Source organism: Prunus persica, chromosome G6, assembly GCF_000346465.2.
Source record: "Prunus persica cultivar Lovell chromosome G6, Prunus_persica_NCBIv2, whole genome shotgun sequence".
NCBI classification, from domain to species: Eukaryota; Viridiplantae; Streptophyta; class Magnoliopsida; order Rosales; family Rosaceae; genus Prunus; species Prunus persica.
This window is the reverse complement of record NC_034014.1, coordinates 11,730,575-11,749,889: the sequence shown is the minus strand read 5'-3', so window position 1 is coordinate 11,749,889 and position 19,315 is coordinate 11,730,575. Positions and strand designations below refer to the sequence as shown.

The following is a 19,315-nucleotide window of genomic DNA, read 5'->3' as shown; positions in this document are numbered from 1 at the left end:
TAACATACTCTAGAAAATAATGACGATCGATTTCGTACCTCTTTGCAGAGCCTTTGATCCTACAAAATAATTGAAACTTAGCCACTTATAAGAAGCATTTCCATCCTCCAGTAGAAAATTTCGAACAGAAAAATGTTCAGGAATCTTTTTTGTTAACCCATCAATTTTCCCTTGCACTTGAGATCCTTAGCGAAGTCTATTGACTCAGCACACGGCCGAAGGCTGATTTTCAGTCTCAAATGATGATGTCTTGAGCCATGCGATGTATGAACATGCTTGGTCTGCTCTGCTCCTACTGGTCCAAAGAGGGGGGGCGAATCTAATTATATGTTGCACCACAACATACTAAATTATATCTTTTATTTTTCATTTTTGTTCCATGTTGGTGGGTCTTTGGATGTGTGGACTAGGGCCGACTTTGATAAGGTTCGGGGTTTACCCACGCACAAGGCTCGCAAAAATTAGAGGATCCTTTTTTTGTTTTTTTCCTGAGAAGAGAGGACCCTTAAATTTTTATTTTTTATTTATCAAAACCCCCTTAAATTTTTTTAAAAAAAATAAGTTGTTTCCTAATTTTTTCAAAATAAAGATTTTTCCTTAAATTTAATCTAATTGAAAAGCCAAAAAAGGTTTCTTTATTACAAATGCTAACATCTATTTCCTCTTTCGTCTCACAACTTAAATATCTTTTTTTTTTTCTTCAAATGAATGAAAATGGCATTACCATAGATAGTTACATAAAAGCTCAATACAAAAGTCAGAAAAACAAACACTGTTTGATATCCTACTCAAAAAGCAAATTCAAAAACTATAATTCTTTTTAAAACATGAGTTTTTAAATAGTGAGTTTAAGATCTAAAAACTTGTTTGGTATTGAACTCTAAACTATTTTTAAGATCTAAAAAAATTGAAATTAACAAAAGAAAAGGCGAGAGGGAGAGAGAGATGGGAGAGGGAGAAGAGATAGAGATAAGAGAGGGAGGAGGAAGAGATAGAAATGAGAGAGAGGGGAAGAGAGAGAGAGAACTAACAAACTTCACTTTTTGGTTTTTAATAATGATGGTGTTTTTGAGTTTTTATTCGGTTTGAGTTTTTTAAAATAGGCCTATCAAACGGATTTTTGTGGCTTTGAACTTAAAATTTATTTTTGAGTTTATAAAATTGGATCCAAGTAGGATATCAAACAAGCCCAAAATAACTATCTCTTTTCTACCTGCTAAACTAATAACTACTATGACCAAAGAAAATTGATATCACATTATATTTACACTTTAGACACTTTTCTATTGCGGATTGAAAGTGTGCGGATTCATTACAATTTTCTAGTTTAAAATTTAGTTCATAAACCCATATATCATAACAAAATCAACAAAAAATACCCATAAATCAAAAAAGAAAAATCTCACAAATAGCTAAACTCAAGTATATGTTCAACAAATCCCTATATCACTTTTGAAAACATACCCATGTAAGTTATGAAGTATTGTCAAGATTTAACTATTGTTTTAAATTCAGAGTCTACAAATCATTTAACGGTTCAAATTAGAAGACGGTAATGAATCTACACTATTTTATTCCTCAATGAAAAAGCTCCCTTTTACTCTTAGCTATTTCCGCTAAATTGAACTAGAGCTCATCCACACTCATTTTTAGTTTTAAAAACGTTCATATATGTTTTATTTTGTTGCTGATCTTCATAATAGTTCTTGACACATAGGCTTGCTCATTATTACTTATAATTATGTTCCTTTGAAAAATAAAATTTTCAAACTTTTATAGTGACTGATTGAGTAAATCATACTCTTGTATGAAAAATAGACCAGTGGCTACATCTCATTGCCGAGAGAGTAAATAAATATTAGGTCTCAGTCAAAAAAATGATATTTTAAAATCCGAGGACACATTTTCATATGCCTTCCATGAGAATCTTTTTTTACCCATTTCCCCACAAAAATTACTATATACCTACTCTTGAGATGAAATTTTAAATAAAAAAAAAGTAGACCAACACACAAAAAGGAACACACTCTCATGTGTCTGCAACTAGTGCTCCATCTTTTCATGCCTCAACAAATTTATTATTGTTCCGAAGAAGAAAAAAATATACAAAGGGTGACAGAGCAGTCACCAGTAGTTCAATTAAAATATCCAGTTACTTGCTTTTTTTGTGTGTACATGTTGCTTTTTGATTCAACCACATTTTGATTAAAATCTAACGGTTAATATTCTAATCCGAATCAAATGTTGATAATATATTTTACTTTTTGAAAATTAATACCTCTTGCACAAGTTGGTGAAGATTAATGACCGAAATAGTAAGAAATTTATAACTCAAGTGATTAAGAATATTTATTCATACACTAAATGTTCTAGATTCGATTCTTTTTTTTTTCAGTATCACTTGTATGAAAAATCCAACAACTGAAAAAGCCTCGTCAAAATGTATATATTTGACCTGAACATATGTAGCTGCTGACCAACAGACCTACCCACCATGTGGAATATTAATATTAAATTAGGGCTAAATAATGAAGATCAGTTAAAGAATAGAAGCATCACACAACACAAGCTTCACAAACACCTAAAAATATTTTTCAATATGTTTTATATTTATAAAACAAAGATGGTATTTCTGGAAGTTGAATAAAAAGGGGTTTGGGACAGTGACTGGTATGGAAGCCCGCCAGAGTCATAGAACAACGAATAATAGAATTTTAGGCTTCATAGCACACAGAAGAAAATAGGGATACAAAACATTAAGCTAACTTTTCTTTTTTACAAGTTTATCAAGGGAACTTATCATTGTTATTTTGACGGCCTTGAATTTTCTAAAAGGTGGACTGTGTTTTACTGGCTATATTTCTTAATATATGAATAATGTTATTTTGTCAAATATTTTGTTAACAAGACTCTTCAACATATACCGCTACAAATTTATTTGAACGATACAAATTGTTTATTTTTTAGGTTTTCATTTCATAGATTATCTTTATAAAAAATCAGGCGAATTGAAAACTATTAAGACATCTAGTTGTGATACAAAAAAAATTAAAAAAAAAAATTAAAAAAAAAAATTGAACACGGTGCTCCAAGAAAGCATTAAAATAATAATCATTAATTGAGTGGTTAAATGATTTCGGATTCAATTATTTTTTACAAGGATGATCTTTAAAAAAAATACCTTAAAGATAGACAGTTCAAATCACGAAAATACAATATGAAACGACTTCACAAAGATATTCCTCAAATAAGTATTTGAGGCATCTTACCATGACCATTATTACCACCAAACTCCACTACTGTTGTCGTTACTACCATTCCCACTGCCACCACCACCATTACCGCCACCATCAACCCCGCCCACACCACATCCAATACCGTATTATACAACTACCCGGACCAACAATTTATATTAAGCTTACACGTATTATACAAGTAAATGTTAGGCTATAGGTGCATCATTGACGCACTTGATTGTTGGTAGCTAGCATGGATAGAGGCCCATGCATGCCCATCCACTTAGAGAGGTTTTGAAGGAATAAACCTGCAACCCCTACACAGCTGAACAGAATCGCTACCACAACAGGCCTAATACAAAAATGAAAAAGGCAAAAGTGGAATGAGCTTTTGCCTTCAATCTTACTACAAGTTTTTTGAACCTCTCAAAGAAAAAGCGAAATGGTAAAGAGAAAGAAAGAAAAAAAAATACTGTAAATAAGCGTTTAAACATCCACTTTCCTTGAATGGGGTGTGGAATTTTTGGGCTCAACAAAGCACGTGACTAGAAATATAAATATTAAGAAGGCTAGTACTAGACTAGTGGCATAGGATGGCTTGGTCATTTGAGGTAAGGAAATTCACCTATTTATCCGACCCATATGTAGTGGGGAATAACTTCAAGAATATAATGTTTGCTTTTGAGAATTTATTGTGAAAAAGATTTTAAAGTATTAAAGTTTCAATTTTTAAAAATCCATGCAATAGAAAAATACTAAAATATAAATGGGAGGGGTTTTCTTACATAGACTACTAAGGTATTGTGAGGGTTCGAATATAAGATTGTTAATCTCAAAGTTAATATCCTTTTTCACTGGACTAGACGTTAATTTTAGATATACTAACTTTTTTTAGGTACCAATTAATGTGACAATGTTTCACTTACTATAAAAAAATAAGGTCGAGAATGGACCCAAATAGAAAATAAATTAAACAATACCACATCAATGGCTTAGTGACTCTGAAAAAATGTAAGTTTAATGGATCTAGCCATTTAATTTGGCAAAAAAAAAAAAAAAAACTTTGCAAACTCAGCATTCATAAAGGGTTGTATGTTTATTAACTAAGAATTGGAGTGAGCATGAATTGGAGTAAGACATTTCCATTAATTTATTTACTAACTATTAAGAATCAGAATGAAAATAAAGCTTATTCTCATTAATTTGTTCACTAGGTCTACGAAAATGCAAATAGCAGAAGTTAAGATTTACAATAAAGATCTATTGGCATATTACATGCATTGGTATGTTTTGAGCATTTAAAACCTACATGGAAAAACTTGTCATTCTAACAAGTCCTTGTTTGTTTTAAGAATAGTTTTATGGATTCTTCAGGAGTCTTAATTAAATTTTAACTCCTTCAAGATTTGAGTATGTGGCAACAATTCTGAAGATCAATGAACAAAAAGTACACATTGTGCCTTTTAATTAATTTTTTAATTCCTTCTATATCCTTTAAGAAATTGCTTTTGGCGATATACTTAAGGCATCTCATAACTTTTATAAAATAAGCTCTCAAGACGATCTTTCAGTGTCAACCAACGACTTATTTTTATGTCTTGAAAGATCATGACGACAAAACTTCTTAGTGAATCCTAATAATGTTGTAGAGACAAGTTCAACCCTTTGTGCCATGACTAAAGTGGATGCCAATGCAACTGTGATTTTGGTAGAACGAAAGTCATACATGATGACCAGCACAAATGTTTCACATGATGATGAGATTGAAATCATTGTGTTCAATTAATCAAGTATGAAACTCTCAAGGCTTCAGTACTATTCCATTGAGTTTAACCATATTTCCTAGGCTGTGGGTTTTATTTTTTATTTTTTGTTAAAGTTAGGAGGGGAAGGATGAAATTCACACACACAGGTACTATGAGGGCTTGAATCCAAGACCACTTATGAGCACACCAAAGGCTTAGGTCGCTGTTGTTTCTTAATGTTCAACATAGAAAAGAAATAGATAATAACTACTAACTCAAGTGATGTTGAGAGAAAGGAGGATCGAACCTAGGCGCTAGAATGGAAGCGTAAAGCCATAAAAGAAGAGGAGGACCACCTCCTGAAATAAAAAGTGGCTCAATTGCTAATGGACACCTATTCAAATAATTAAAAAAAAGTTTAAAATCTTGAATAGGGGGTGGTCGGGTGTTACTTTTCAAGTTATTATTATTATTTTTTATTGATATAACTTTCATTATTTGGACAAGTAATTTTTTTTTTTAAATTTTCAATTGGCCACATCTTCATTTTCAATTGCATTATCCTTAATTCATGAGTCGATTTTGCAATTAAATTTGGTGTTAATGCAACAAGATTAAAAGTCAAAATATGAAAAAGAAAGCAAAAAAGTGGAGAAGAGTCAAATCTCCTCCATCATGGCCCTTTTCTCCGCTTTAATCATTAATCATGATTTTATGAATATTCTCGCAACACAAAAAAGAAAAAAAAAAAGAGAAAGATATGGATATTTCTTCCTTTTTTATTTTCTCACTTCAGCGAAAAAAAACACACACCACCAAAACAATCGCAGCCCTCCACGTGTTCTTCCACTCAAATCCAAAGCCATCCTCCCCATCTGCCACTCCTGTAATTTCACCCAAAAAGCAAGGGCAGTGTCAAATATGACGTAATCACGACAGCAACCCGCACTAACCTTATTTGTTCAGACCCAACAACAATTACATCCCAATCTGACTCAAACACGACAAACCCCAAAAAAAAGAAAAAAAGAAAAAAAGAAAAAAATAGAAATGCAGGGAAAGCTAACGTCACAGCGCTGTGACCCAGCCCCAACCTCTCTCGGCCTCTTTATTGTGGCGCACTTTAGCGCACTCCAAAACATTACGCAGAGAATTTCGCAGCAACAAACAGAGCAGTAGCAGCAGCAGCAGCAGCAGCAGCTGAAGCAAAACCTGAACACGACCTCACCTTGCCTCACAGACCTCTCTATCGCTCTCCACCACAGCAAACGATACCGTATTGGACAGTCTCCACGACACACGCATCGCTCTCTCTCTCTCTCTCTCTCTCTCTCTCTCTCGTCTTCTTTTGTTTGCTCTGCAACTCTTCAAATTTCACCATTTTCAGCTCAAAACGAAGACCAAGAAGAACAATGGAGGCTTTCTACAGGCTCGAAGCTTGTGGAATAGTGTAGGGTTCAGATTCTTCGGAAACCGTTCAGCTTCGTTCAGTTTCCCTCTCTCTCCCTCTCTCACTCTCGCTCTGTATTGTATCCATGGCCGGCCGGAGATTGCGATTGAACTCGTGGAACTTGGATCCGGAGAGGAAGAGGACTGGTGGATTGAGGACGAAGCAGGCGGGAAGAGGATCATGCCGTGGAAGTTAGGCGCTGGAAATGTACGGTCTCCGGCACTGATATCTTGATGTGCTTCCTCGCTGTCTGTTTCTATTGGCTGTAAATTTGTGGTTTTCGTCCGATTACTGCTTTGATTTTTTGACTTTTGAGCTCCGAAGAAGCCGAAACTATGGGGCTTTTGCTTAAACAAGCGCTCAAGACACTCTGCGGTTCCAATCAGTGGGCTTATGCTGTGTTCTGGAAGATCGGCTGCCAAAACCCTAAGTAAGTTCCCCACAAATTGGACGAAACACAAACAATGCTGTAAAAATATTCGGTTTTCCTATTTTATTTGTCCTCCTTTTCTTTTTGAAAAATTTGTCTTTGTTTGGCTAATAATTCTGCTCCCTATGTGTCTGTTTGGTTGCTTTGAGAAAGTGGAGAAAAGTTCGGATAATTTTCACTTTTCAGGTTGAGGTTTTAGAGATTTTAGATGTTATTTCAAATTTTTTTTTCTTCTTTTGTTTTCCTGCATTTTCTCAGTGGCCAAACAGTGTGGATCTGTTATCAGTTATATGTTGTCTCTTTCCGTTTGGTTGGAAGGGCTAGGGTTTGGGATATATTCTAAGATATACGATGGAGATGTTATAGTCTCATTGTTTAGTGTGTTCTCTCTTGTATTTGATTCGCAATCTCGTGTCTCTTTATTTCTGTTTTTGGAAGTTTATGTTTTGGTTTTTGGTTTGTTCTGTTTTGTCTTTAAGAATCTAAGTGAAAAGTGGGTTTGCATTTAGTTTGCCAAACCCGCTCTTTATTGGACTCATTTACTGCCTATGAGTATTCCATCAGTATCTGTCTTCCTTATTGGTTTTATACCCTCTTCTATATATATATTTTTTCAAGTAACAAAAAAGGTATTTTAATTATTATTTTGTTCACCAGCAATGACAGGTTAATTTGCTTTGACCCAAATAAAAAGGAGAGTTTTCTCTGCTGACCAGTTACTATCTTTTCTTCACTGTTTCACTTCTGAGAAATGCATTTTAAATAGATATGTTTGAAACTTAAATAATTTATGAACATATTAAAACTACTTTCAATTAAATTGAACTACTTAGCCTTCAAGTCTTTTTATTTATTTTTTGTACTTTTTATGTCATTATTTGTTGTTAATGTTCAAATCTATGATGTGTTCATGTCCCGTGCCATCTTTTGATGGTTTTGATGTCTGTTCTTGGGACTTTCATCTGTTCAGTGATGAGGCTTTTGTAATTTGAGTTTAAAGAAAATACTTCTACTTTGGTGGCAGACTATTAATTTGGGAATGTCATTATGAACCATCAATATGTTCTCTACCTAAACGCATTGCTGGAACTGAAAGAGCCGAATTACCATTTGGAGAGTGGGAAGGGTGCTGGGTTTCTTCTGAAGTGTGTTCCTCTTCTAATGGTATTCAACCAGAGGAAAGAGTGTCTTCACTTATTAATAGAATGATGATGGATAAACCGTTTAATATAGTGGGCGAAGGGTATGACCTTTCTGTTAACTATGTTTGCTGCTTGGCATGTATCTCATTTTTAAAGTTCTTTTGTTATTAGCAGCCATTTTTAAAAACTGTTGTTTGGACCCTTTCAGAATAGTGGGACGAGCTGCATTTACAGGAAACCATCAATGGATTCTATCAAGCAATTACACTAAAGATGCCCATCCACCGGAGGTATATATTAGTATTTCGAATACCCCATTTTGATATGAATTTTCTTATTTATTGCTGATGAAAATGGTTCAATAAATTTCAACTATACACACATGTTTGGCAGGATCTCATCTAACACTTTATACATGAATGCATATTTCATAAGAAGTTTATACATGTGTGTGTGTGTGTGTTCGTATATATACAGTCCTTACATTTTTTTTGCTCACCAACTGTTTAATGAAGATCGAACACTTGATATTAATTCCTTAAAAAAATAAATGTGTGTTTGATGTTTATTTAAAAAATAGAAGTACTTTATCAGGAACTGCATATCAATCTTTGAATTTTCACGATGGTTGTTGAACAAAAAACAGAATTTCTACCCGTGCCTTTTAATACAGTTTTTTCCTTGAAAACTTGAAAAGTTCAATGAAATCCTTCTGAGAAAGTCAGGATCCTAATTAGTAAGCACACAGATTATACGGAATCAAGGTGATCTGTTCTTCGGTGGCTCTATTCTTCATAATTAAAAACATGTGAATGTTGGTTTTTCTCTTTTTCACGGAGTAGCTGGTCTTTATGCTTCAATGTGTGAAACTAAATTTTAAATGGAAGTTAACGATGTAGAGCCCTCTTAATAGTTTCATTAATGTGTCCCCAAAAAAACAAAGAAATAGTTTTCATTAATGGTGTCTGTGAGAGGCTAAAACTTCAAGAAATCAGGGTTTGGCATTTGCACATGGAAATTCTCAGAAATGTGGATTCACTAAATGTGGCTTATATTCAAGTTTTGGGGTTTGGCATTTGTACTTTATATGACTTGATTTTGTGGCTGTTTCAGGTCCTAAATGAGATGCACCACCAATTTTCTGCTGGCATGCAGGTATGTCAGTTTTAATATAGTCCACTGTTTTGCATATTCTATATTTTTGTGTTTCATAACAGTACTTGTGTTTTATTTGGGCTGCAGACAGTTGCAGTTATTCCTGTTCTTCCTCATGGTGTTGTTCAACTTGGTTCTTCCCTGGCTGTAAGTCCTTTATAGTATATATTGGTTTAATGAGTTTAGATGGCAGAATGTATATTTACACAGTAATATGCATTTAGTTTTCTTTGTTGTGCATGTGGGTTTAATGAATTTAGATGACAGAATGTAAGTGGCACTGTTAGATATGTATATTGTTCCCTTAAATCACCCAAAAAATATTTTGTTCCAGTACTTTGCATCTTATTCTCCTGACACTATCATTTGCTTTCTATCTTTATTTTTAATTTTTTTAAAAAATAAGAGAAACAGCAATTTATTAAAGTAGAAAAGCTATACAAAGAGTGGATAAGGAATCCACAATCTGAAGAGAGAAGAGAAAATACAATAAAAGACAGACCACTAGAAGCAAAGGTAAGCAAGGAAAGCTCTAAATTCGAAAAATCTAGTCTCACATCACAACAGCTAACAAAACCAACATTATAGAAGAATGAGAATAATCCCTAAATCATCCCAAACCCATGCCCATAAAGCTGCCAAGAACCTCACTCTGTCCCAGAGTTCATCTTCTTTCTAGCTAAACGACCAGGTTTGTCCAACCATGAGGAAAATCTATGGTTGTCCATCCTGGTAAAATTTTCACCTGTGTAACTCTGGATTTAGCAATATTTGTAAGGCAAGACCTCTGGGCACTGTACTTTAACCTATTGAGAAGTGGTTATTTTGTATATCAAAAGATAGTTATGGGCTTCAGGACAAATGAATTATGTATTTGACTGGGCAAGCCACTGTTGCAAGCAACAACGGATGTATGTTATTAAAAAAAAGGCAACAATGGATGTGATTTTAAGACAAAAATTCCCTAGCAATGAGTATTTTATTTTATTTTACCTGTATTACTATTAGTACCTTTGTTTTCTTCAAGTTTGACCATTCTGGCGCAAGCTGTTGGTGTTTTTTAGCTAGCCAAATCAATTCTTGATTTCTGTCAGTTGCTTCCAACCTGATTAATGTATCCATTCTGCTTCAGATGATGGAGAATATAGGATTCATCAATGATGTGAAGAGTTTAATCCTGCAACTAGGATGCATTCCTGGTGCTCTATTATCAGAAAACTATGCAACAAAAGATTTGGTTGACAAATCTGGAGTACCCTATACTGCTGGTATACTGACACCTATGCATCCAGCTGGAAATTATAAGGTAGCAGGTTCTGCTCAGATGACTGATAACTATACACATCAAAGCAACTCATCTCGGGCCTCAGGCCTTGTTGGCCAACCATCTCACTCTCTTCTTAAAGATGTTCACAATAAGTCTCAAACTACTGATTCAACATTCCAAACCCCTAACCTTACCCAAAATCTACCTAAAATTCATGATGACCCTCAACAACCAACGGTTTCTCCATTGATGAAACCAAACTTTTCTTTTGACGGCCAACGAAAGGATGGAGTTGGGGGAGCTGAAGTAATTGCCACAAATTCTGATGTGTGGTTGAACCAGCTGACTCCCTCATATAATTCAAGCAGGGGACTCAAATACCCATCTAGTTTGGGTCAGTCAGGTGCAAATCAGGGCAGTTTAAAGTTGATGGAACATCAGATCTTATCTGGCGGTAGCATTAGGTATGATCTCGATAACAACTTTAGTGCGTCGAATGGTATCACGCCTCAATTGAGAACAAATGGAAGTTTAATCCTTGATCAGAGCAAAGGTTTGATTACTGCTTCAGTGGTTGGAGGAAGTCAAGCACATGGTGGATCAAGTAGTCATTCAAAGAAAATTTTAGTTCCTTGTTCTCCTTCAGACTCACACAGGGCAGCTGACATCAACCTCTGTGGTGGACGTCTGTCCGGTGGTAAATTTCAGAAGGCTGATGATTTCCAAACAGAAGGGGTTTCTTCATCCAGTGTGGCAGGTCAATCAGCTTCTCAGAACATGCTTTCAAAGGGCTCTGACCAGAGACAGTTTTCTACTAATGTGAAGTTTACTCAGAATGAATTGGCCCTGAGGGAGCAACGGATGGATCATGAATTGTTTAAAGCCCTTAGCATCCCATTGATTCATCCAGATGAACACATGTCTTTGAGCGAGAACATCCCTGATATTATTCATGATGACCTTGATTATAAAATTTGTAGTCCAGGATCTGCAAATGCTACACAGGATGCTTGTACTCAAATTTCATCGGGAGCTGATTTGTTTGACGTTTTGGGTATGGATTTTAAAAATAAGCTGTTTAATGGCAATTGGAACAAATTTCTTGCTGATGAGATAGGTTCAAATACAAAAGACCTGGGTGAGAATACTTCGACATTTACAAATGTGCAGGAGTTGGGTTCTGATTATTATTCAGCAGGTCAAGGAATATCAAACAGTAGCATTTTCTCTGGGGGAGGCGCTGACCATCTTTTAGATGCTGTGGTCTCTAGGGCTCAGTCTGCTGTCAAGCAGAGCTCTGATGATAACGTGTCATGTAGAACAACATTGACAAAAATCAGTAGCTCTTCCATGCCTAACAGTTCTCCCACTTGTGGACGGGTTAGTATGCCTAATCATGTGCATGGGGAGACATTGGGCCTTCCTAAGGCTATTGCAAAAGCAGGGATAGAAGAACCCAGTTCTTTCCTGTCTGGGTGTAGCAGGGATGATGTGGGGAACTGTTCCCAGACTACCTCCATATATGGATCTCGTATAAGTTCTTGGGCTGAACAGGGTAATACTGCAAAGCATGAGAGTAGTGTTTCAACTGCATATTCTAAGAGGCCTGATGTAATGGGAAAATCAAATCGCAAAAGGCTTAAACCTGGAGAGAACCCTAGGCCAAGGCCAAAAGATCGTCAGATGATCCAAGATCGGGTCAAAGAGTTGCGGGATATTGTGCCAAATGGAGCAAAAGTAATATATTTGTTCTTTGCTTCCTGTCTGTTCTTTGGAATTTTACAATAATCAGATGCCAGATACTGATGCCATTCTTTTGATTCCATTATATTGTTTTTACAGTGTAGCATAGACGCACTGCTTGAACGCACTATCAAGCATATGCTTTTCTTGCAAAGCGTCACAAAGCATGCTGACAAGCTAAAACAAACAGGAGAATCTAAGGTACAAAAGACTGTCTACTATCTCCCCTGTGTTTGCTGTTAAACAGAAAATTTCTCATGGATGAGAAAGTTGGGAGTCAGGATATGAGATATTTAAAAACAAGGAATATTATGCTTCACAATTTTTCTAAGTGATATAATGTGTATATTATATATTTGATGCCATAAATTAGGGCAGCTGTAGAAATTATAAAATATAGTAGTAAAAGTCGTTTATGTGCTATCATGGTTTGATGGTACACCATTGTTTGCTTTCAGATATAACAAATAAGAAAGAAAACCTTTGTAGATGGTGTATTAAATTTCTTTGCTATGCAGATTATTGGCAAAGAAGGTGGACTGGTTCTAAACGACGACTTTGATGGGGGGGCAACATGGGCTTTTGAGGTTGGGTCACAATCAATGGTTTGCCCTATCATTGTTGAGGATCTGAATCCGCCTCGTCAGATGCTTGTGGAGGTAGTGATTAACATTCTATTGAATTTCTGAAATTGGTGCTTTGGCTGTAAGTGAAGTGTGTACCAATGTTTTTCTGTTTTATTATCTCTATTGCCAGATACTTTGTGAAGAACAGGGTTTCTTTTTAGAAATTGCTGATTTGATCAGAGGTTTGGGTTTGACCATCTTGAAGGGGGTGATGGAAGCTCGGAATGATAAGATATGGGCACGCTTTGCAGTAGAGGTAATATTCAAAAGCCGTTTGTGTTTGGAATTATCCTTTCTGTTTTTTCCCTTTCTGTTTTATTATTTCGTTGGCGACATGCTTTGCTTGTTCAGTCTAGCAATAATGTTTTGGAACTTTGTTAGTGAGATTGTCAGTAATTATTGTTCTTAATTTATCGTGAAAATTCTGTCCTTTTTTTCCTCTCCCTGAACTTTGGTGTAACCCCTAACCTAGTTTAAGGCCCAAAAATTCCTCTTCTTAATAGTTATTATGGAATCAAATAGAGTATTGAATACTCAGAAAATATTCTGCTTCAAACATCATCTAAAATACAACTACACAAAAATTCTGCACCTGCAAATCGGTGAATCTCCTACTACCATGAAGTCCTTAAATTCTCATTCAATCTACTACCCACATCCCCTCTTTAAACCATTTAAGCCTGTATTTCTCATACTGGAGTCCTGCTATCTGGAATCTAAAGGATTTTTAACATCAGCTTCATTTCAATCTCCCAAGCAAGTGTTAAAAAGTGTGAAGGTCGCATTATATGAAAACTAATGGAAATACTTTTAACTTGAACCATGAGTCAAGGATATAGTAGCATGTTGGATTCTTTTAATTTAGGTTAAAAATGAAAATTAGAATAAACATATAAACTTGAGTATCATAGTATCAGCAACAAAGACGCCACGGTAATCTTAAGTGTCCACATTTTCTCATAAAAATGTAGAGAGATGAGAGTATGTATGGTTGTTGTAGGCCTTCGCTGCCCTGAATTTTATTACCAATATTTTCTTGATTGGAATGAAAGTTGACGTGTCATTCTCTTACTGGATTCCTTAACGCGAGCTTTGATCTCTATTAAGTGTTTTTGCATGTGCTTTGTTGTCACTACTCATTTTTATCACGTTGAAATCATGTGCTTGTTCAAAAGGCACATGCAACACTAGCTTCTATATATTGGTCATTTACTTCCAAGTTTTATCTGCAGGCAAATAGGGATGTAACGAGGATGGAAATATTTATGTCGCTAGTTCAACTTTTGGAGCAAACTGTAAAAGGCAATGCGTCATCGGTAAATGCCATGAAGAACAGTATGATGGTCCAACACTCTTTTCCTCTAGCATCCCCTATCACTGCAACTGGTAGGCCTAGTAGTTTACAATGAACCACTAGCTATACAGTTTGTTGGTCTGGAAATGTTAACCTATACCCGAGTTCGTAGGAGCAGTAGATTGTGATGAGCCACTAGCTGTAGTTTGTTGGTCTGGACATGTTCAGAGCAAGCCTAGTGTTTGCTTGCCATGACAAACATGCTTTCTAGACTAAGTTCTCTCTGGAGGTTCTCACTTTGACCAAGTTTATCTACCACAAACAGTGATCCTGACCTTTCTCACTTTTAGCTGGGTGAGATTTGTTGTATTAGTGAGGAACTCTGCAAAATCATTCTAATGGTGTGTTTACTTTTACCTAGCTAAGAATCCGAATGTTTGAATTATTGGCCCTACTAAAAGATTTTAGCCATGGAGGGCACTTTGGCAGTTTATGTAGAGGCTACTGATTGGGTATGATTTATGGGCTGTAGATTTTTGCAAATGTATAGAGGTTGTGGGATATATGGGAGTAAGGGTTCCCAAGTGTTAGTTAAACAAGACTGCCTTTTTCTTTTTTTGAATTTGTAAGGTTTATTGATCAGTTATGTTTCATGCCTGAGAATGCATGGTAATTGATAAATGTTTTCCTTTGGATTCTCCTGCTTTAGTTTCTGCTTAATTGAATGGCATGACATTAAACTTGAAAGTGACATGATATATATCAAAATTTTAATTTTTCAAATTAGTTTTTAATGAGGTGGTCATGACCATAACTGTATCATGGCTGGTCTCGGTAGAGGCCCGCTGACCTTGGGGCCAACAATGGCCAGCTTCAGTTGAAGTGACATTATGATGACCACCCAGATCAGATGGTTAGCCTTAGTTGACCAAAGAAAAAAAGTTGAAATTGGCATTTCTGGCGTCTCTGCCTTGCAAATGCCAGTGATTGTAAGATTTTTTTTTCCCCTTACAAAAGAAACAAAGGGCAAAATAGGTCGGGTGCAAATAAAAGCCTTTTTCTGTTATAAAATGAACTGGTATATGTGCGAATACTGAGCTGCACGTAAAGTAGATGAGACACAATATTTAACGAGGTTCGGCTATGCCTACATCCCTGGAGAGCAGCAGCAGTAACTTTTCCACTATGTAAAATAATAGGGCTACAACTTTGTATTTACAATATGTATGGCTCACTCAATTTTCTTTCTTGGAAAATTTCTCTCTTGCTCTCTTTCCTCTCAACTCACTCACCCTCATTCTTCCTTCTCTTCCTCTTCTATATGTGTAAACTTCTCTTGATGGAGGTATCTATTTATAGGCCTAAGACATTGGTTGTTCACCTCACAATATAATTGGTAGACAACATCATTAATATTCTTCAATCAACAACATCATTAATATTCTTCAATCAACAACATCATTAATATTCTTCAATCAATTGGGTAGTGGTTTGGTTTGGTGGGTGTGTGGTTAGGTTTGGTGGGTGTTAGTTGACTATGTGGGCTTCACCTATTCTTCTTTACTTATTCTTCTTTACAACACTCCCCCTTGGAGACCACATGTCCCTAGATTGGTTGCCTTATTAAAACCTTGCTTGGAGAAAAACCCAGTGAGGTAGAAAACTGATGGAAGGAAGAAAAAAGAGTACATCAATCTGTATAGCATACTTCTGGATGCTCCCCCTGATTAATATCTCCCCCTGATGTCTTCATGACTATCTTTTGGAGTGAGAATCTTTCGGAGTGAGTGGAGGATATAGCCATTAATAATTCTCGTAGTTGAGTAAGTAAATATATTTCCAGTGAGCTATCTCTATGTAAATCATAGAAGTTTTCAGAGTCCGCGTTTCTAACAAAACTTGGGCTATTTGTTAGTTCACTTGAAAGAATATGCCCGTACATGGTGTTATGCGGAGATAGCATCAAATATACCTCACATCATCCCAAAATGATGGTGATGGAGTTGAGCCCTATTTGGAAAATATGATGTCCGGTCCAATATACTTCCGGAAAATCATTAAAGTGTCCAACGGATAATCCTCATAAAAATGCTTCAATACTTTCTTAGTATAAGCAAGAATCTCGTTGGCATAATGCTCGATCCTTAAGTCGAGACAAATATTTCTTGAACTCTTCAGAAGCTTTAATGTGTTGCAAACACATTATAATCAATGTACTCACTGAGGTAATTTATGCATATTAATATTGAGTACAAATTTTGTGCTTCAAGCACATGTCCTTTAGGGACTTGCTTTATGCAATGTCAATCCTCTCAACGGATTTTGTTTAAAAGGGATTAAACTTTATGACACATTATATAGCTTTAACCCAGCTATTTATATATCTTTAGGAAATCGCTTCTGGCGATATGCTCCGTGCATTTAATAACCCTTAAAGATAATATGTTGGTCTCCGTAATTGTGTAATAAGGGGGGCACAATTGAATCTGTAAATATGGAGAAAACCCAACATTCCTTGTTTCTGCCAGAAACAGTGTGTCATACAAAGTAGGTATATTCCCTTTTATTCTGAACACCCAAGTATAAATTTCAGTATTAACATCTTTTGGGGTTCGTATTGTGGGTTTGTTCTTTCACGTTCATTCTCATCTATAATGGAATTACCTCATTCCATTTTGGCCAATGATATTGTCGACATTTAATAACTGAACGTGGTTCCAATCAACACAGCCCATTGATGATTTGAGTAGCTACTCCAAAACCAAAAATTGTCATTCATCAATTCATGATCTCATCATTCTCATTTGCACGTACATGCATCAATTCTAAGCATTTCTTTGCTTTTGGGTACCCAAGCCACTTCATGGGGCTTTTATTATGTGAGAATGTGGATTATAACCTCCAATGGAGCGTTATTTTACAGTAGGGCGTGGATAATCTCTATTTTAGGGAGTTGGAACATTTAGAACCCATATATCTGTCATGCTGCAGGCATGCCACAGATTAATACATACATGTCAATTAATTTCTGGGACTAACCCATACAATTTGCTACGCATTAGGCGTGCACAATATCAATATTGACATGTCAAAGGATTGTCCTTTCGGGACTTCAATCCACATCATTTGCTACGCAACAGGCGTGCATCATATTGATCACTGCTATACCCATATTCTGTTCTTATGGGACTTTAATCTGTGCAGTGTATTATCAATGTATCCAACTTGCAATTTGTAAAATTGGCATTAATAATTCATGGATACATACAAGCCATTCTTTTGGAACAGACTTATCTCCCCATTTGGTTACCTTTCAAGATAAAATATCAAATAAGTATATAAGCATATAATAACATAAATACTGCTTACATCCTTAGGTGGGAGAAACTTTTCTCAAGTATCATTCAAGCTCGTATCGGCCCAGTAAATATAATGTAGCGCTTGATGATCTAGTTATATCCTGCAAGAGCAAAATCACAACTCTTTTCTCTGTCAAAAACAAATAACCCTCAGAGTTAGGATCACTCCATGGATTCTTTCTTCAGATGTTCATTCTAAAGAAATAAAATCTCTTATGAACAGAGAGTTATAAAAAGAGAAAAAATGCAAAAATAATGTGACATTGATTGCAAGAGAAGGTAAGCAATCAAGGAAGGAAGCTGGTGGGAGCAGACAACAAGCTCAGCAATCAAGGAAGGAAGCTGGTGGGAGCAAACAACAAGCTCTCATTTCTTCTAGTCTAGAAGAACTTCCGGAGATTAGAGCATAAGGTTGCCTTCACAGTTCCCTGATGTGGCGGAAACGTGATCAGGGATAGTCTCGCTTCCTGAATGGATAATCAGAGATAGTCTTGCTTCTCGGGCATATTAAGTGCTCACTGATAAGAAAAACAAGTAGATATCGCATCACTAGGTATGAAGAAAAACTGGATGTCTTCTGCAAAGAAAATTTCGTTAGTAACACATTTATACACAAATAAGAGGAATAGGTAGAACCGGTGAATTTCAAATTAACCATAGGAAAATTGCGAGATTCTCGGGGTGCTTTTGAAAAAATAGCTCCGTGAAATCCGCAAAGCAAGATCGGCTTTTGACGAAAATAATACTTTGAAAACGCCGAAAGTGCCGACAAACATTAATGGAGGCCACGTGAAGTTTTGGAATCTGGAAAGAAAAAGAGAATATGAGGATCCGAAAAGATATTGGGATCCTGAAAAAACTGTAGCCATATTTCCTCCTATAGATATTGCCTTTGCAAAACTTGATTGGAGCAACTGCGTTTCAACTTAACTTCCTTCATTTTCTGAAACTTTAGTTTTCTTAAGACTTTCTTCGAAACCTTCTTAAAAATGGCTTCCTCTTCTTCCTGCCCAAATTATTTCAATTTAAATGATACTCCCACAACAACCAGTGACGCCAAAGTTTGGCGTCCATCCTTTGTATCCCAAAATCATCATCTCACAGTTAATGATTCTGTGATGATGAATGATGCTACTGCTGTCATAGTAGCTAGGAATTTCATTACTCCAATGGATGAAATGCTGTTAACAGGGAGGTCTGAGGAAGAGGCTATTGATGACTCAATGGCTTTTAGCATTCAGAGTGCTGCTTCTGTTTCTAACATGGCTGATCGTTTGCGTGCTAGAGCAGACGAGGTTGAGAGGCTAACAACTGAAAATTCGTCTCTCCAAAGAATGCTTCATGAGTCTCAACAGGAGGTTGAGAAACTTAAAGGAGAGAATAATGCCTTGTTGAAACTGGTGAGTTCGTACTCTGTTGATACACTGAGAAGGCTAGACATGCTGCAGGTCTCCAATGAAAGAATTTTGGGAGACCACGAGAGGCTCATGGCTAAGCTTAAGAGGCGTTGTCCTCTTCCTTCGGAGGCTTCCAGAACATAATGTAATTTTATAGATTTTACAGGGCCTGCACCTTCATTGCAGGTGGAAAAATCTATCTGTTGTATGTTCCTTTCATGTTATAATAATTGCGCACATTCTTAAACTTGCACTTGTGGTTTTTTTTTTGTTTTTTTTACGTCTTTTCAAAATGACGGTTTGGAACCTTGTGCCTTATAGGTTCAAATAACCACATCGACTCTCCCAAATTTCATATTTCAATGTATGGAACTTTTGGCCTGGGCTAAACACAAACTCAGAATTTATTCGCCCTTTTCAAATGGACATGAAATATGAATGGAGTAAAAGCCATGCTAATATCTCATATAT

General features: G+C 36.0%; 1 protein-coding gene across 2 annotated transcripts; it reads left to right on the top strand.

The window, feature by feature from the left end:
- On the top strand, window positions 5,536-14,791 carry LOC18773570 (transcription factor LHW). Of its 2 annotated transcripts, XM_007208194.2 has the most exons (10): window positions 5,536-6,861; window positions 7,886-8,104; window positions 8,212-8,293; window positions 9,117-9,158; window positions 9,246-9,305; window positions 10,291-12,162; window positions 12,268-12,369; window positions 12,687-12,827; window positions 12,925-13,050; window positions 14,027-14,791. In XM_007208194.2, exons 1-10 carry the CDS (start codon window positions 6,767-6,769, stop codon window positions 14,201-14,203), a joined length of 2,916 nt encoding a protein of 971 aa, XP_007208256.1. In that variant the 5' UTR covers window positions 5,536-6,766; the 3' UTR covers window positions 14,204-14,791. The 2 variants fall into 2 exon arrangements, with proteins under 2 accessions (XP_007208256.1, XP_020420851.1); XM_020565262.1 differs by lacking the exon at window positions 7,886-8,104 and having other exon boundaries at window positions 5,539-6,861.

Coding starts and splice junctions, on each gene's coding strand:
- LOC18773570 (XM_007208194.2), top strand. CDS start 6,767: ATGGGGCTTTTGCTTAAACAAGCGCTCAAGACACTCTGCGGTTCCAAT. Junction 8,294..9,116: donor AAGATGCCCATCCACCGGAG/GTATATATTAGT, acceptor TGGCTGTTTCAG/GTCCTAAATGAGATGCACCA. Junction 12,370..12,686: donor AACAAACAGGAGAATCTAAG/GTACAAAAGACT, acceptor TTTGCTATGCAG/ATTATTGGCAAAGAAGGTGG.